General features: G+C 35.3%; 1 protein-coding gene across 1 annotated transcript; it reads left to right on the top strand.

Moving 5' to 3' along the window:
- The first annotated feature begins 1255 nt into the window (after window positions 1-1255).
- Window positions 1256-18458, top strand: LOC149213823 (ubiquitin-ribosomal protein eL40 fusion protein-like). The gene is made up of 5 exons (XM_089389170.1): window positions 1256-1378; window positions 1529-1595; window positions 1908-2010; window positions 17885-17951; window positions 18164-18458. Exons 1-5 carry the CDS (start codon window positions 1256-1258, stop codon window positions 18188-18190), a joined length of 387 nt encoding a protein of 128 aa, XP_089245296.1. The 3' UTR covers window positions 18191-18458.
- The last annotated feature ends 1682 nt before the right edge of the window (window positions 18459-20140 follow it).

Below are 20140 nucleotides of genomic sequence, written 5' to 3'. Positions count from 1 at the left end.
TGTTTGAATCATTTTTTTTTTAATGGTGGAAGTGAATTCAACACCATTAAGAACCTCGAAGCACCAAAATTTCTGAATCTTCACATTTGTAACCCTGATTTCCAAAAATTTCCTCCATATTTCATCAAAATCATGCCGGATTTTCCATTCTTTTTGGGTGAAAATGTCGTCTCTTTAAATTGTTTTTTGTTTTTTCAAATATGTATATGTTTAACTTATATATCAATTTTTAAATATCCATGAATAATAACATAGTCCTTTGTTTTTTTAAATGTATATATATATATATCAATTATTTTTATAATTAACAATAATAATAATTTAAATAAAGTTATAATTTAGTTAGTTTTATGATTGTTTTTATTTTAAGAATATGAAATAAGTGTTTTGATGTTTATTATGAATTGATGTCTCTCAACATTTACCAACTTTTCAATTTATATGGTTGTGCTAATATATATTTATTTTTCAAAATATAATTAATCAACCACAAGGTTTGCACCTTGAGAGATTTGATCATTTTCGACACTTGATAGATCTAGAGTTTAGATGAATTTAAACTGGTTTAATAATTAATAATTAATAATTATAAAAATTATTATTTTTTGTTCACTAGGTTATGTGAGTCTTGAGACGATTAGCATGTCTAACTTATGGTTTGAGTTATCATGACCTAGGGGCATCTAAGCCATCAAAATCACCCAAGATTACACTCGAGCTAGACCACACTATCACTTAACATAGTTGGATTTTTGCTCACAAAGTTTTGAACTAAAAACCTTTACACCACAAAATGTCTTAACAAAACACTTGTCACTGTCTACTTTACACCAATACTTCACTTTATTAAATTTTAATTAATAATTTTTTTTATAATTTAACTTACTCATTAAATTTAACATAATTTTACAATAAAACACCTCTCTACAAAATAAAATTTAAAATCAAATAATTTTATTTTCTTAATCATATAATTAAACCCAATTAACTATTATACATAACATTCTGCTTCTTAATCCCATAAACTAAACCCAATTAATTATCATACATACATAATCATGTTTTGTCACTGACTCGGACGGACGGATTTGTCTTCAAACTTTAATTTCTCAGACCTGGATCTGAAACCCTAGTTAGTTTCGAACCCCACATAAAACCCTAACGGCAAACCCTACCAGCCAAAAAGAGTCTATAAAAGCTGATTCTGGGCCATTAGAAAGAGTTTCTGTTGGAGTTGATCGATCTGGGCGACAAGATGCAGATCTTCGTGAAAACCCTTACTGGCAAAACCATAACCCTTGAGGTCGAGAGCAGCGATACGATCGATAATGTGAAGGCCAAGATTCAGGACAAGGAAGGTAAGCAAGCTTCAAATTTTGTTTGATTTTATTATAATGTGTATAGTTTTCGCTCCTGTTTGAATTTCCTTGCCATGCTTGCGATGTTCTCGGAGGGTCAAAATTGTTTTCTGTCCGTGTTTGTTAATTGTCGTTGTTGATGTCTTGCAGAGATTCTACTTGACTAGTAGCGTTTGATTTTAACTGGAAAACACTTGGAAGATGGGCGTACTCTTGCTGACTACAATATTCAGAAAGGTGCGCAAGCAGAAAGAAATGTTACTTACGAGAGTGTTCAATTGTAGCATTTTTGGAATTTTTTATTTGCTATGTATGGTTATTTTGGAAAAAGTTGTTGGATTGAAAGATTAATTTTGTCAAGGGAAAGTTTAGGGTTTCTCGTTGTTTGATAATTATTTGGTATAAATTTTTCGATGTTAGGTTTTCAGTAAGCTGTGATTAATTTATTGTTGAATATATCTTGTGTGAGTGAAAAGTTTTTACATTTTGATTTCAGAGTTTCAGGTATTTATATTTTTCAAAACTTATGCAAGTTGTAATGGTATCCAGAGTCTACGCTACACCTTGTTTTGAGGCTTCGTGGAGGGATTATTGAACCTTCTTTGATGGCTTTGGCAAGGAAGTACAACCAGGACAAGATGATTTGCAGAAAGTAAGACGCTTTTTTTTTTTCTGAAGCCTACATACTCCCTTTCTTGAGTTTATTCTAATCCTAATGGTTTTCTTTAAAATAATGATTTGAGGTTTTTGAATGACTCTCCAGTTCCGAATTTTCGATTAGATTCTTTAAGGGGATATTTGTATAAATATTGTAGTGAAAAATTATGTATTAACATGGGCATTAAATCGAAGAATTATATGCTACAAAATCACTATACTACCGTTTCAAAATAATAAAAAACAACCAATCTCGCAAGGGAAAGGCGTGCATACTTTGTTCCATTAATCTCAATGTTCATCGCTAAAAGTGAAGGTCTCAGTTACCAAAAGCTATTCAAAAAACGCTGTGATACTGTTGCATTCAAGTACCTAATTGGTGTGTTTCATAAAAAGGATGTATTTTGAGTTAGAAAAAGAAACTATTACACCAAGACTTAAGCCGGTTCAAGGAGAGATGAGGAGTCCGTTGGATGAGTGGTAGCCTTTCAGGGATTATTATAAGGGGGGAGATTATGTTGCAAAAGCTCAAAGTTCATTTTTTCTGGACAGTACATACATCATCGTTGCTTATGAGAACCCCATAAAAATTGAAAGTGGTGTGAGTAGGGTAAGGACCAAGGTTCCCAAGTTCAGTAAGGTGCTGAAGTACGTTCCTTTTATTGATTTCACATATAACATGGTTCCGTATGAGAACAGCCCCATAAAGAAATTGAAGGTAGTATGAGTTAAGGGGTAAGGTTCTCAGGTTAATTAAAGAGCTGAAGTATGTTTCTTTTATAGTGATTACATAAAACATAATTCTCCGTGAGAATCCCACAAAGAAATTGAAGATAGTATGGCTTGAAGGTTAGCGTTCTCAAGTTCATAGGGGATCTTTATAACACTTGTTGGAATATAAAATAGAATGGTATTGAATTTAGACCCTTTTTCAATGGGGATACACACGAATTTTTTGACTTCTCTGTTGCGTAATGTCTCTGTCTATGACAATATGAAGGATTTTTAGTGATATGGTTGTGTTCAAATCATGATGTCTTGAGTACAGTGGAGCTTCTCTTGAGTGAATTTAGTATTGGAGTATTTGGGTATTGATGTAGATAACCAATTGTATGTGCGGAGAGGGGTGGGAGAGAGTAGATAAGGGAATTAGGTAGCACAAAATATTTACTATTATTTTGGAAGGTTCCCACATGATCCGAGGTACCATCCCCTAAAGTTCTCACATGATTTGAGGTACCCTCCCTTAAAGTTCTTACTTCCCCAAGTTACACTTTTGGGGTGGGAGTTGTAGGGATTCATGATCTTAACCAAACATGAAATTCATGATCTTAACCAAACATGGACCCCTTTAAAAGTTGTAGTTGAAGGGATGAAACTGGTATTTTAGAAGTTTTTAATGCCTTTGTGGAGTCATGGAATAATGATGCACAAAGATCTAATAATTTTTTGTTTCCCAATAATCAATGCAAGTAAAAGAGCATGTGGCTTCAAGTACAAGAGCGCTCCAAGGCACATCAAGGATTTGGTGTAGGGATATTGAATCTAATCTTTATGCGATGCACTTGTAACTAGATTCAAATTAGTTCCATGGGTGATGGAATTTGCAATAGATTTAGGTAAAATTCACACCCAAATGCTTTTAGTGTAGATGGATGCATTTTCACTTATTGGAAAAACAATTTACTAATTTCTTCATAGGTTCTGCATACTTCTACTAGGGGGTAATTGCAACACATGCATGAAATAGATTGGTGTTCCCATCAAAACCAACAAATGACAAATAAATATAAAAATATAGGAAATAAAGGTAAATCAAGGCCCAAGGTTGCCCAACACCCAATTGATGCATAGACAACCTAATGCCCTTGTTTTGTTTTTTGACAAATTGTATTTGTTGAAAGTGAAATCCCATGTGATAACGGTTTAAAGTTGAAATACAAGATTAAATGGAATTGGAATGGCATTGACAACCATGATTTGTAATTTGGTTTGGGTTTGTTGATTTATGCTCATGGGTAGTTGTTTTATTTTACTATATGTAGCTAGGTTTTTGATCAATGATGTGATTTTGCTTGTTGGAGGTTGGTTTTGTGGTATGCTCAACTTGAACATGGGTACTTAGATTTCAATTAGGTAATTTATCATTAGGACTTGTCTGCTCATTTAAAATGTAGGCTTTTGTGGAGGATGCAAAATATTTCATGGGAGGCTGTTATTCCTTTATAATTGTGGAAATAACTAGTAAGTGCCTTGAGGTCATCAATTTTATTTTGCAATGATTTTGTTCAATTCAGTGCTAATTTCAAATTGACCTTATGCCACTTTTGGGTAATTACAAAGCTAAGTTCCTAGAACTAAAACATTATTCATGTCAAAGTATGTGATGGGTGTTGTTGTGGGACTTGAAGGTCCCATCTAGTGCTTGTTGTATTGGTAGAGGTTGTGCATGCAAGAATGGGAGGATTCATCATTGTTTAATAATGCAGTTTTTTTTAATTGGAGATTTTGTGAAATACTTTCCATGATGGTGATTTATTATCTAATCTAAAATATGCCTGCAAGGAGGGTGGTATCAAGCTACATTTTTCAATGTTATATTATATTTGAAGTTATTATTTCAATCTCTATAAGGATGTTATCATTGTGTGTAGCTTCTTTGCATATCATGATAAAAGCAACAACTACTATAACATGTGCCAAATTCGGCTCTAGAGCAAGGAGAAATGTGATCCCTGTTATAACATTTGCTAAATATGGGCTCTAAAGCAAGGAGAAATGTGATCCCTGTTGATCCTCTTTACATAGAGTTGTGTTTATTTCTATTCTCCTTGGGGATTTGCCAAGAGAAGTTAAGGGCTTTACTATTGTAACTTTTTAAGTCTCTGATGTTGTAAGTTGCATGTTCAACTTTTGTTGATAGTTGACGTATAATTTTCTAAGTTACCAGAAATGTCCCTCCCTACCCCTAGAAATGTCATTTTGCGTTTCAAAAACTCATACGAAACAACACATAAATGACAATGATACGTTTTCGAGCTGTTTCGATTTTTTGGAAATTGCGGATCTTATTTTTTAAATGTTTCATGCATTCTTTTAAGGGTTTTGGATCCGTTTCCAAAAAATTGGATACATATTTGGGAAAATTATGATACATATCTGAATTTTTGGAAACAGATACATGCATAAAAGTCTTTGCTCGGAATGAAAGTTAATTTTAGTAGATTTTTTGCTTGGGGAAAAGTTTGCTTTCCACCCTCTTAACCTATTCATGCCATTTGTGCGTTGGAGGACGCTGTACTAGTGAATCTGTCATTTGGTATAGGTTGGATATGTTGAGATTCGAGAAAGATTGTGTATTAAATAAAAATAATGGATTTAATAATCACGTCAAACTTCAAAATCAATGCATTTTTAAAGGGATATCCATGAAATGTATATGGAAACATTTATGCTCAAGCACAAAAAGAGGCTTAACCCTTGCAAAGCTTGATTGAGAGGCTACCTTCAATGGAGAGTAGCCCGCAAACTAAACCCCCGAATAGGTTCAAGTAGTTGTAATGTCAACAAGCTCCCCTCTCAAGAAGAAATGGAAACTGAAGAGAATGATTTCTATTACTCGGTTTCCATTTAATTTAATTGTAGTTTGTATGCATCATAATTTAGTTACAAAAAGAGTTGAATCCAATAGGCCTGTTTTATAGTCATGTATATGAATATTGCTACATAAACAAAATATTAATAATTTTTAGTTAACAAGTTTAATGGTTGCCATATAGGCCAATGTTTTAAAACTCCGACATTGACACCGACTCGGTCAAGGGTTGACTCCGACTCGGTATCAACTTGGTTGGCTCGATTTCAATGACTCGGTCATTGTAAAAAATACATCAAATATTTAATTTTTTTATTATAAAAAACCATAATTTTAAAGATTTTCATTCATGTTTCCAAACACACAGCATTAGAATATAGATATAAGACAACATATGATCAAAGCAGGCTCATGTATATATCCATTATATCAAAATGGCACCCAGTGCACTGTCCAATACATACATGATGATATAGAGAATCAAGATCAAAACAAAAACACATAACAAATGATGCAAGATATTATGATTATTAGAACACATAAAATTCAATCCAAAAATTTGCACAGTAAGGATGAAATTGCTTTTTTTTTTTTTATTAAGCAGTGTTAGTCTGTTCATCCACTTCAAGCGGCTTTATTAACTTACCCTTAATCTCCATGTTCTATTTTGGATGTTCGGTTAATCCATGAATTATGTTTTGGAGGAAAAGGAGGATGCATAGAGAAAAACATTTCTGTGCATGGGACATAAACTGTGCCTATTGCATGATGCATCAAAGGAGTGGATGCCACATTATTCTATAAAACTTAGGCATTGCTGATGATATTTCATGGATCAGAACAACTATTCTAGAAGGTATGGTGACAAGAACTATGATACTTAAGTTATTCCAGGCAATTCATCCAGATTCCGTAGCCTGGGCCTCTTTTTCTAACTCGGCCGGGTTAATGCTAGCTCGGCCGAGCCGACCGGGTTAATACCAAGCCGACCGAACCGAATCCAAGGCCAAGTCAATATTTTTGGGCTTGGCTCGGACCAACTTGGCTGAGTCGGTTCCGAGCCGGCCGGTTTTGAAAACAATGATATAGGCCCACTTCAACTTGTTAAAATATTTGAGTAGATCGATGCCCAATGTGATCCTATCAAAGATGAAGGATTTATCCTTTGACTATGAGATCTAGACAACACTAAACTAGCTCTACCAAATTATGCCAAATAGTCAGAACACTAAACTTTTTGAAAAACTACTGATACCTGAAAAAACATGATTGTAACTGTAACATAACATAAATTCAAAATTGAAAATGGTCAGATCTTAATCTGTCTTAGGGTCTTGATATATTTTTCAAACCCTTTCAAGCTTTAAGCAATAAGGTTCAATGCACACTACACAATACTTGTCTAAGTTCGATTATGCATTTATAAATATAGAATCTAGATTTTAAAAGTAAATGGTAATATGAAAATTTTATTTTGATATATATATATATAAGATGAATGGTAATATAAATTTTCATATTACCATTCATCTTTTAGAATATAGATTGTATATTTATAAATGCACACACACATATATATATATATATATATATCACACACACAGATATATATATATATATATATATATATATATATATATATATATCTATCTATATAGATATATATATATATATATATATATATATATATATATATATATATATATATATATATATATATATATATATATATATATATACACACACACATATATATACAGACGCTGTTTCCTTGTCGTATCATATCTTTTTTTTTGAAAATTTCCTGTATCTGTTTCAAACCCTTATCTATATTTCTTCTTATATTCGTTTCAGTGCAACTTAGATAATTTGTCTAAGGTAAACTCCCATTTGGAAGCTCTTTCATAAATTGACATTGATTTGGTGATATCTAGCTGTTTTTTTAACTCATTAGACAAAAGCTTTATGTGTGTTTAATCTTGAACTAGTATTTGTGAAGCAAAGGACATGTTGTATGAATTGGGGGGTCTCATGAGGAAAAAAATGTATAATTGCATTTATTTTTTCTCCACAAGCAAATTTTTAAAGATTCAAGTACTCTTGTCATTGGTGGCGATGGAATTATCAATGAGAGTTCAAATCTTAGAGGTTGTTTTGAGACAATGGATGTGGATCAGACTCTTTGCATGATTTTTAAGGGTCTGCCTGAAGAAGTTGGTTGGCCCCTCCAATGTACTTATTGTTGATATCAATCTCCCCCCCTCCCCCTCTTTAGTTCAAGATTTAATTTTCTAAGGGTGTTTTGAAGTTGTTTTTGAATTGACATTCTCATTTTTTAGGAATGAACATTCAAATGATCTCTAGAAGAAATCAATCTAGAAACCAATTGTACAATGACAACAACGTTTCTCCTTGATGATTAACATTGTGTTTGTTTGCGTCTCATCGAAGAGAATGTTAATTTGTGAGTTAGTTAACCAAATTGCTATTCATGCAATTGTAGTGTATTCAAGCATATTTATATACACTTATGATTGCAATTGATATAGTTTAATAATTCATTTTCGGAAGGTTTTATTCTTTTGAAGATTTTTCGGATATAGGCAATTTGCCTTTTTGTTTCATTTTTAGTGTTTGAGGAATAATCATGGTGTGATGATTTAGTTGCTTTGGGGACATGTCCCCCAGGTTCAGGTGTGCGTACCTCTCACACCTAGGATGGGGGGATGTTTGGGGAAACGTTTCCCCATGTACCTGTTTTGGGGGGACGTAGGGGGGTGTTTCCCCAGTGTGGGGGGCGTGACTTCGCAAAAGGGGGACGCCTGGGCGCCCTCCCTCAAAAAGGGCTAGGGGTCGCCCTTTAATTTTGCTTGTAAACAATGATTTGGGTGGGGAAGCTTAGAATTCAACCCTAGGACCCTACTAATGCTATGTAATTAATGGTACTGTTAATTTCTTAAAGTAAAAGTCATCCTTTTACTTAAATTTTTAACATTACCATGAAATGATTCAGGATGTTTGAGTGTGTTTTCAACCTCATTGGATTTCATATGGAGAAAGTAGAGCTTTAGATCTCATTCAAAATCCAACAGACTTAACAGTGTTTTATGAATTCTGGGGGGATTGCAATGTTTCCATTGTATTTTGTCATGTACGAGTGTATGCAATTAATATTTTGTCATGTATGAGTGTATGGAATTAACATTTAATATTGTCATGTACGACTGTACTTTACACTGACTCTTTGACTCGTCACTCTACTATTTTTGAGTTTTAGTTATATCATTTTACTATTCCAGTCTTCAGATTTTAGTATCTATCATAGTCTATTTTGCTTAGTACTAATTACATTCTATAATGATAAATGATGAATTTTAATTTTAAATCAATTTGGAATCTAGAATGATAAATGATGAGTTCAATTTTTAAATCAATGTAGATTCTAGAATGGTGAATAATGAATGATGAATATGGATCATTTTTATTTCATTATTGAATATTGTGGTTTGTGGATGAATGATGTATGCATTAGTAAGAATCATGAGTATGGATCAGTGTATTTCATTATTTAATTCAATTATGTATTGATCAATGTATTTATGCATTTTATTATTAAATATGAATTTGAAATATATATATATATATATATATATATGTATATATGAAAAAAATTATATACCTCGACGTCTCCCTGTCCCCTCCTAAATTTCCCTAAAATTTGAGGGTACTCCCACACGTCCCCTTTGTGCGTCTCCCCGTCCCAAAGTCTTGGTGGAACATTGACTAAACGTAGTCTAGAGTAATGGTTATCATGTAGCGTTTACAACTAGGTTACTGGAAACGGCTGCCTGAACACCAGAAACACCGTTTTACGTTTTTGATACGTATGCAGTACGGAAACGACAAAAAAATGGCAGAAAAACGTTTTGGGTGCCGTTTTATGATTTGGAAACGGGCCGTTTTTCCCTAGCCGTTTTCCAGGCGTTTTCCGAAAAAAAAACCTCCCGTTTAAAAAAAAAATACGTTTCAGGCAAATCATGATACGTTTTTTAAACATTTCAAAACGTTTTGGTTGCTGATCCCTTGCCCGCCGGGAACAGATTTTAAGAATTTAGGTTTTTCGATTTTTTGGTTTTAACTTTTAAGTTTTTAACTTCACGGGTTTCAACTTTCACTTTCATTCTACTCTAAACGACAACTTTGCTGAGTGAGTGCTGAGTAACGAGTTCACTGCCGCCGCTGAGTTTGCTGAGTTCACTGCCGCCGCTGGGTTGAGGTTCACTGCCGCCGCTGAGAGTTACTGAGCTTGTTTTGACTGTATGTAACCGTTAACGCCCAATGCACATTTTTCATTTGCTGATTGATGTAAACTTGGGTTCATAAAGTCATTGGTTTGTTAACTTTGTTATTGCCATGCTTTAAGAGAGGTATATAATATATATCGATCATATGTGCTTATTACAGCGTTGTATATGCTGATGCTCCAGTCATTGTAGACTTACAGGCAGCCCTCGAATGTTAAGTTGTTGCCAATTTCTCAGTTTCTGTACAAGCGTATTTCTGTTTCATAGTCAACTACCTCACCGGTTTATAACTTTATTCATATGACATAGCATTTCAAAGGAATGTTTAAGATCCATAGCTCCTAATCAAACCAGGTCCTAAAGCGGCATTCCTTTTGACTGCCATTTCTTTGTTGCACAATTCAGCCCAAGGTCTTTTCTGGAGTCCAGACTCTAAAGTTAAAACAAAAATTAAAGGAAGCTGGTCTCCCACAAAAAGCCTTATCTCCTAGTCAAAGCTAAAGGTTTTGAACCTTAAATCCTCCTCTATAAAAGGACTTCAAATACATCTGAATAATTTATTCTTGACCTAATTGTGATGGACATGGAAGGGTTTTGTTTTCAAAGACAAATTAAATTCAAACTTAAAAATCCTTTAAAAGATCTTTTTCTCCAAGTCAACCTTAAATTTATTTTTAAATCCTAACGTCTCCTCCAAAATAGGAATCCAACGGTCCTCCTATGAAGCCCCTTCTATCCAACAGAAAACTATATAATAACGATTCTTTAGTCCTCTAGAGATTAACGAAAAATATAAATGAGAAAGCTCTGAAATGGAAATTCGGTTCTGTGAAGAATAAAAGACAGATTCAAAAGAATAGCTAAGGGATTTGGGCAGTCTTTATTTTCGATTTGAATTTGGGTTTCATTGAGGTCAAAAGAAAAATTCTGAGGCCAACGTAGCTGTGTTGTAGCATTTCTCACATTATAAAGCTCTGCGGCAGCCTATTTGTTTTATTTTATTTTGGTTCTTGGGAATTTTTTTATTCTTTTATATCTCAGGGATTTGTTTGGACTTGTTAAGGCTTTTATTTGATCTGAAGTGCAGTTTTGTAGTCCTAACTTTGCTCATCAAACTAAAGATTAGATCCTCATTAGAAATTTTGTTTTAGCACCTTATCATACATAATTTTCAAAGTTCAGTCAGCGAGGGTCCTGAGGTCTACACATCAGTTCTCTTAGGGTTTCGTTTGGATCTGATTATTGTTAGTTTGGTGGCCTGGTCCTCATTAGGGCATCTATCTCTGAGGAAGCAAGCATTTAAATTGTTGATAAACTCCCTTGCAAAACTGTTTGGAATTGATTACAGTTATTTAGATTTAAAAAGCCAACTTATTATTATTCAAATAGCAGTCCTAGGAAATAATCTGTGTATAGTAATATGTGAATGGTTTGGACCATGGCAGAAGTGTGATATTGGTTATTGGAACAGTGTTTTAAATTGTCGTACTGTGTAACTTGTCATGTTGATAACTTGATGATATGTTGAAACTTGAAACTTGAATCATGAATGTTATAATAATCGTTAATGATGATGGCAATGTTGAATGTTTATGCCATATGGCATATGTTGAAACTTGAATTGATGATGATGAATCATGAATCATGATAGATCATAGATGATAATCTAGATTCTGAAATATGAATGGTAATATGAATTTTTTATTTTTAATATATATATATATATATATATATATATATATATATATTTATTATGTGCCGTTTCCTGCCGTATCGTATCCAGATTTTTCGAAAATTTGCCGTATCCGTTTCAAACCCCGTACCCGTATCCGTTTTCTGGTAACTTAGGTTTACAAGATTTGGCTGTAGGTTAGAATCTTAGGGGAGGACGTGTGATGTTACCTGTTGCCTATGAGGGCACTCTTTTTCCTAGATGCACATCTTGAGGCATAAGCTAAGTCAGAGGACACGTCCTCCAAGGTCCCGTGTCCCGTATTTTACGTGTTGGACACGAAAATGGCCCTAAAATGTGTCGAAAACGTTTTTCATCGTGTCCTGTAAAATGTAAAACGTATTCGCCGGTTTTTGTCGTGCCCTGCATTTGGAAAACGCATATTCCATTGATAGAAAATGTTGCCTGCATAAGCTACAATTTTTTTTGAAAGAAACAAATAATTTTTGAGTGGGGCAGCTTAATGATCAAGTCTAGGCCCTAGTATTGATATGCTATTCATGGTAATGTTAAATTCTTAAAGTAAAAGTGACATTCTCCTTAATCTTCATTTTCATCCTTTTACTTAAATTTTTAACATTACCATGAAATGACTCAGGATGTTTGAGAGTGGTTCTGACCTCATTGGATTTCATATGGAGAAAGTAGAATTTTAGATTTCATTCAAAATGCAGCAGACTTATCAGTTTTTCAGGATTTCAGGATTGGGAGATTGTAATGTTTCCAGGTGACACCACCTGCCCGGGCTACCCCTGCCACCAGTAGAGGACGTGGTCTACCTCCTATAGCTCCTACTTCTAGTTCTTCAGCTTCTAGAACATAGCAAACTCCACTGCCAACTCCACCAGCACCGGCATCTACATCTAGAGGGAAAGGGAAAGCTGTGGCATTTTCTCGCAAGAGGGGCAGAGGAAATCAATAGGATTAGACTTTAGTTATTTTCTTATGTGCTTGTAAGTTGTACATGAACAATGAACATTGAATATTCAAGAATCAAGACCAAGCATATCACATTCTAATTTCTAAATAGTAAATTTTGATTCTATTTATTTTTTTAAAGTGAACTATGAACTTTGAGAAGTAATTATATTTTAATTTGATTAGATAAGCTGCAACCTGCAATTTAATATGGATAAAAAACTATATTTCAGTATATATATATATATATTATTAAATATATATAAAACGTGTCCCCCGTGTCCTGTTTCCAGGTCGCTGCGTTTCGTATTGAATACTCGTATTTACGTGTCCTCCATGTCTCGTGTTCTCGTGTCATGTGACTTAGGGCATAAGCAATAAACAATTTTTTTTGTGTACAACGTTGGAGGCACTCATTAATATAGTATTGCTTATCCTGTATATTAGGCCATTTACACATATGGGTATTAAATTTCCATGAAACTCTGCAACTACTTAGATGAATAATTGAAAAACAAGGCAACTAAATATTGAAACCAAATTTACTTTCACCAAGATACTAGTTTCTTAACAACTTATAAGTAGTGGAATAAAAACTAGAGATAAAAACACAATCACACAAATTGACACACATGTTTACCGAGGAAACCCAAAAGGGAAAACCTGCTATCTTTGTTGTGGTATTTTATTGATTGGTCTTGAGCAACTGGATCCATTACAAAGCATTTTGTCTTTGAGAAAGTGTTATGCTTCTTGTCACTAATATCAGAGATACAATTGATCTCAGCCCTCTAGCACGCAATTGTTACCTTGTTTCCTTGACTTGCCTTGCTTCTTACTTGATCCTGCTCCTTCCTTGCGTGCTTCTCCCATTTCCTTGTGCACAAGGAGCTCCTATTTCCTATCGGACTTGTGGCTCCTATTCTCTTTGCACAAATCTCCAAAGTTTCCTATTCCTTGGTGCACTTGTGGCTCCTATTTCTTAGGACGCAAGCTTCCTCAAATTTGTGCACAATCAATCTCCTAAATCCTTGTGCACTTGTGATCTCCTAGTTTTTAGGACACAAGCTCTCTGTGCTCTCCATAATCAAGGATAATCTCACAAACCCATGAATTGTCTTGTCTCACAAACCTTTTGTACAAAACTTATCAATTCCTATGCCTTTGTCCTCCTCTTTATAGACCCAATTTGAAGTTGAGCTCTGATTGAGATCTATCTGAGAGTTCTTCTCATCCTTTCTCCAATCAACACTGGAGTTTTTAACTTGTTCTCTCTCCAAACAACATTGAAGACTAACTCGTTCTTCCTTCACTCAAGACTGAATACTAACTTGCTCTAACTAAACTTGTAATTGCCACCTCATTTTGTAGTCAAATTGATGAAGACTCCACTAAACTGAAGCTCTAACTCTATGATGATTATTCTAGTAAACTGGAAATAACTTATCCTAACTAATTCCAACTCATGAGATCACACTCATACTGAGAGAAAGACAAATAGAGGTCTTCATTGGCTAAGGCACAAGCTAGAAGAGCTTTACTCATTGCAATTTCATCACTCCCTCTTAGTGAGTAAGGTCCTTTTAGAATAACCTCTTACACCTAGATTTGTCTCCAACACCACCACGTTATCTGTTGTTGTAGCTGCTCCCTCTAAACTGGAAGACTTCCTTGCTTCTTGTTTTGGAATCTAGTCTGAAGACTTGTTCCTTCCAACCATGCTCCTATGATCCACCGTGTACACCCCATTTGAGCCTACTACTGATTTGCCCTGTGGCTCTGAGTCTATCAACTTAGTTGGAAATGCCATATACTTGGTGTACTTTTATGGCTGCTTACTCTACCTGAACATATAGCTAGGAGTCTTAACTCGCTCCTAGGCCTTTTGATCCGGCCTCCTTGGCTCTCCTCCTTGTGCTGGGAGTCACTGACTGAGTGGTTGCTGGCTCTCATCTTGGTCTCTTCTCATCATCTTGCTAGTTGGCCCACTTGCGAACTAGCCTAGCTGAGACTCAAATTGTGATATTGGCTGAGGCTCCTTCTTGGGAGGTCTACCCCGTTCTCAATCTAAGGACTCCCTTAGAGCTTTGCTCTCCTCAACCCTCATGTCTCTACTTTGTGCTCTTCCTGCCTTGTTGCTCAAGGTTGTGTCTGTCTCAACCTGTAGCAGATGCACATTTTTCATCCTCACACTTATATGCTTCTTACATCCAGAAACTAAGTGCTTGAGGGAAGCCTTACCTTTGCTGAAGATGACATCATAGATGTCCTCAAGGGTAGCTACTAGATAAGGTTCTTCTTCAAGTCTGGAACATAGGGGACATCTTTGAGATGGAGAGAGCTGCCTGACTCCCTCTCAAAACTGACAATACCAACTCCCCTAGTTGCATACTTGCGATAATCTCCTAGTTCAATTTGAAATTGCATGTCCTTTTCCTTTTGGTGGCTGAAATACTCAATGTTCCTAATCATGTGGAAGGATGCTCCTAAATCAATATACTGTATATTGTTGTTTGCTGAGCTTGACATGCAAGCTATCAATAAGAAATCTTTCTCGAACTGAGAAGAAAATGTATCTACCTTAGCTAGTTGGCCCACTTGCGAACTAGCCTAGCTGAGACTCAAATTGTGATATTGGCTGAGGCTCCTTCTTGGGAGGTCTACCCTGCTCTCAATCTAAGGACTCCCTTAGAGCTTTGCTCTCCTCAACCCTCAGGTCTCTACTTTGTGCTCTTCCTGCCTTGTTGCTCAAGGTTGTGTCTGTCTCAACCTGTAGCAGATGCACATTCTTCATCCTCACACTTATATGCTTCTTACATCCAGAAACTAAGTGCTTGAGGGAAGCCTTACCTTTGCTGAAGATGACATCATAGATGTCCTCAAGGGTAGCTACTAGATAAGGTTCTTCTTCAAGTCTGGAACATAGGGGACATCTTTGAGATGGAGAGAGCTGCCTGACTCCCTCTCAAAACTGACAATACCAACTCCCCTAGTTGCATACTTGCGATAATCTCCTAGTTCAATCTGAAATTGCATGTCCTTTTCCTTTTGGTGGCTGAAATACTCAATGTTCCCGATCATGTGGAAGGATGCTCCTAAATCAATATACTGTATATTGTTGTTTGAGCAGCTTGACATGCAAGCTATCAATAAGAAATCTTTCTCGAACTGAGAAGAAAATGTATCTACCTTAGCTGATGCAGCCACATGATCCTTTTTGGACTCCTCTCGATTAGGACACTTAGTGGCATAGTGTTTGAACTCATGGCAATGAAGCACTTGATCTTGCTTAGGTCATTCTTCTTTTTTTTGCCCTTCTGATTGGACTTGCCTTTCCCAATTGGGAATATTCTCTTTGCCACTTACTGCATCTTGTAAATTCTCCCAAGGCTTATGAAGTCCCAAAAGTGCAACACTTATGAGGTCACTCTTTGCTATAGTTACGCTCGCTCCACTTAGTTCATTCCGAACCTGAGTGAACTTAGAAAGATACCTGATGATGGGCTTTCTTTTGCTCATGTGGATTTTACTTATCTTTTCCTTCAAAGCCATCTTTCGAGCATCATTGGAACCTTGATACAAATCTGAGATGGCTTTCAACATCTCATGTGCTGTCTTCTTCCCATGTAGATGAGGGATAATATGATCTTTGAGCCCCTCAAGAACAAATCTTCTTGCCTTGGTGTCATACTTGTTATGCTGGATCAACTGTTGGGCATCTTGAGGTGGATTTATTTGATTTGCCACAAATTCTAGCATCCCATTATCTTCCAAAACCACCGAGATCCTCTCTTTCCATGACCAGAAAGTTCGAGGCTCCCTATAAACTGTGATCTGCCCCTAGTCCTGGGAACACCAAATTGCTATCGAAAGAACTGCTCTTCAAAATCTAGTGCAAGCCTTCTGCGTGATCTGCCCTGTTCACCAACTGATCGATTTGGTGTTGGTCTTTATGCTAGTCTCTGCTCTGATACCGTGTTAAATTTCCATGAAACTATGCAACTACTTAGATGAGTAACTGAAAAACAAGGCAACTAAATACTGAAACCAAATTTACTTTCCCCAAGATACACAGTTTCTTAATAAGCAGCAGAATATAATCTCAGTTGATATAATTGATCTCGGCTTGCCTTGATCACTGCTTGATCTTGGCCCTCTAGCATGCAACTGTTCCCATGCTGCCTCCTTGACTTGCCCTGCCTCTTGTTTGATCCTGCTGCTCCTTCCTTGTGCACTGGGGCCCCTATTTTCTTGTGCACAAGTCCCTAGTTCCTAGCGGACTTGTGACTCCTATTTCTTAGGACACAAGCTTCCTCAAATCTGCGCACAATCAATCTCCTAAATCCTTGTGCACTTGTGATCTCCTATTTCTTAGGACACAAGCTCGCTGTGCTCTGATCTCACAAACTCGTGAATTGTCTTGTCTCACAAACCTTGTGTACAAAACTTATAAATTCGTATCCTTTTGTCCTCCTCTTTATAGACCCGATTCGAACATGCAATTTGGCCCAATTCTATTTTAGAAGTTGAGTTCTGATTGAGAGCTAACTGAGAGTTCTTCTTGTCCTTCCTCCAATCAACACTGTTCTTAACTCATTCTCTCTCCAATCAACACTGGAGACTAACTTGTTATTTGAGTTCTGATCGAGAGCTAACTGAGAGTTCTTGTCCTTTCTCCAATCAACACTGGGGTTCTTAACTCATTCTCTCCCCAATCAACACTGGAGTTCTTAACTTGTTCTCTCCAATCAACACTGGAGACTAACCCATTCTTCCTTTAATCAAGACTGAAGACTAACTCGCTCTAACTGAACTTGTAACTGCCACCTTGTTCTGTAGTCAAATTGATGAAGACTCGACTAAACTGAAGCTCCAACTCTATGCATACTATCTTGATTATTATTTAAGTAAACTGGATATAACTCATCCTAACTTAAGTCTAACTCCTGAGCTCGCACTCATACTGAGAGAAAGACAAGTAGAGGTCTTCACTGGCTAAGGCACAAGCCAGAAGACCTTTACTCACTACATTTTCGACAATTTAACTTTGATTTGTGTTTGAGTTTTTTTGCAAGTCATGATGCAGTCCAACCATGGCTATTAAGGCAAAATAAAATTTGGTTTAGTGTGAATATCACCAATTATTGTATCCAATGTGGCCTTCTATTAAGGCATCTTTGTTCTGGCTGCTTGTTATTTTATTTTTTGTATATCAATAAATTTATTTAACTTAATTTTTTCTTTTCTGTTTGAAAAATGTGTTGAAAATTGGTTATTGAGATAGAACGCATTCCATTGGTTTTGTTGGTATTTGTGGCAGGTGTTATGCCCGTTTGCATCCCAGGGCAGTAAACTGCAGGAAAAAGAAGTGCGGACATAGTAATCAGGTGAATTTAATAGTCTTGTATTATTTACCATTATATACCTAATGCCACTTTTGTTACTTTGCATGTAATATTGGGGTCAGGCCTTTTGTAGCTTATCATATTCCAAGTCCATTATAAATGGTGTTTACATAACTAGCTAGTCAGCCATTTGTATGCCTATAATCATGCACTTGGGCCAATTCTCATCCTTTGTTATTTTCGTTTTAATGCAGCTGAGGCCTAAGAAGAAAATCAAATAAAGCGCGTCCGATTTGAAGCAGATAGTTTATCTGCACAAATTTTTGCTGATTTATTGTCATTCCCTTTGAGAAGCCAACTGGATTTGAACATTTATTTTTCTAAAAAAGACCATGTTGCTATCATGTAGACCGCAGAATCTGACCCCTCTAGCCAGGAAATTATGTTTCCAGTTGGGCCAGATTTGAATAGTTGTGGATGTTATTTCCAGATTTGAGTGTGAAATTGTGTTTTACAGAGATTTAGTATTAGTACGTTGCCTTTTTTTTTTATCATGTGATTTACTGCATTTTCTACCACATGCCCAATTTTTTTACAATATTTATATGTAAAACTCTCTTGGGTCGTTGGAGTGCAAATGAGAAATTTTATTAAAGACTGACAAGTGTGGCTCAAGAAGAGGTACTTGCTGGGAAGCAACGCATAATATGTGTTCCTTGTGAAATTAAAACAGGCGTATGTCACATCATGTGTACCAATTGGTTTTTGAAACCAGGATAGACAGCACAGCAATGTGTTAGACCCAACTATGGAAAAAGCCAAAACCAACCAAGATTGTCCTTTTTAACTGAGATCTGGAGGAAAAATCTATCTTGTCAGCTTTTTAATTTAGTGTACAGCAATGTCTACATGGTATTATTAATTAATATTGGTATCGATAAATAATAATGTTTGTAGTTCATCTTTTCTATTATTTTTTTAGTTCATCATTAAATATCAGCCATCAGTTTTGAGTCAACTTTGTGTTCAACGGGAATGGTCGAGTGCGTGGTTATAATGCAAAAACATCGAATAATTTTCTGAGATATCAAGTTATTTTAGGTCGACGTTACATTGAGTGAATATGTGTTTGCCACTGTCGTATGGAAAACTGCTTTGCAATATCATAACATAACTGATGGTGGTTTTTTGGTTTTATGTTCCTTTCTCGAAGATATCGTTGACTATTGCTAGGAAATCGAGTTGCTTTGAGAAGAAGACTAACAACCGGCACCGGTGCTTTTCAAAATCTGAATTAATTTTTAACTTTTTAGGTCATAAAAATTATTTTGCCTGAGAGGAAATTGATAGAATTGCAAGTTTTAGATATGTAATCGTTACAATTTTAGCGTCTTACGTCTTAAAAATATTATATCACCAAATTTTGACTTTTTAAAAAGTCGAAATGTCTAATAATATAACTATGTCCTTTCAAACAACTAAGTTATTATATCACCAAATTTTAATGAAAAAGTGAAATGTCTAATAATATAACTATGTCCTTTTAAACAGCTAAGTTATTTTGTGGCCTTTATGAAAAAGTGAAATGTCTAATAATATAACTATGTCCTTTTAAACAGCTAAGTTATTTTGTGGCCTTTATTAGCATCTTTTAAGTAATATTTTAAACAACTAAGTTATTTTGTGGACTTTTAAAAGCAGCTTTAAAGTAATATGTATATGTGATAATTCACATGGTTATCTATTTTAATAAACTAAAAAGTTTTTTAAAGTAATATGCAAAGGTGATAATTCACATTGCTATTCTCGATAAAGAATCCCATCTACATGTTTATGTTTTGTTGTTTGTTTTGTTGTTTAGGGTTGTGGGAAGACTTTTGAGAGCAACTTTAAAGAGTCTATAGGTGATAAATCAGCATTTTCCTTAATAAAATGCAAGTAACATGCAAAGGTGATAATTCACATCGCTATCCTCGATAAAATTCAATGTTGCACAGGGATCCCATCTACATGTTTATGTTTTGTTGTTTAGGGTTGTGGGAAGACTTTTGAGAGCAACTTTAAAGAAATGTCTATAGGTGATAAATCAGTGTTTTCCTTAATAAAATGCAATGTTGTACGGGGCATCCCCTCTACATGTATCGTTGATAATATCTATAGGTGATAAATCACAATATTTTCCTTAATAAAATGCAATGTTGCACGGGGCATCCCCTCTACATGTATTGTTG

Source organism: Pinus tabuliformis, chromosome 1_1 (genome assembly GCF_031772625.1).
Source record: "Pinus tabuliformis cultivar Carrire ecotype Pingquan chromosome 1_1, CPIR1, whole genome shotgun sequence".
Taxonomy (NCBI): domain Eukaryota; kingdom Viridiplantae; phylum Streptophyta; class Pinopsida; order Pinales; family Pinaceae; genus Pinus; species Pinus tabuliformis.
The sequence above is the reverse complement of the archived record's forward strand: the minus strand, read 5'-3'. Positions and strand labels throughout refer to the sequence as shown.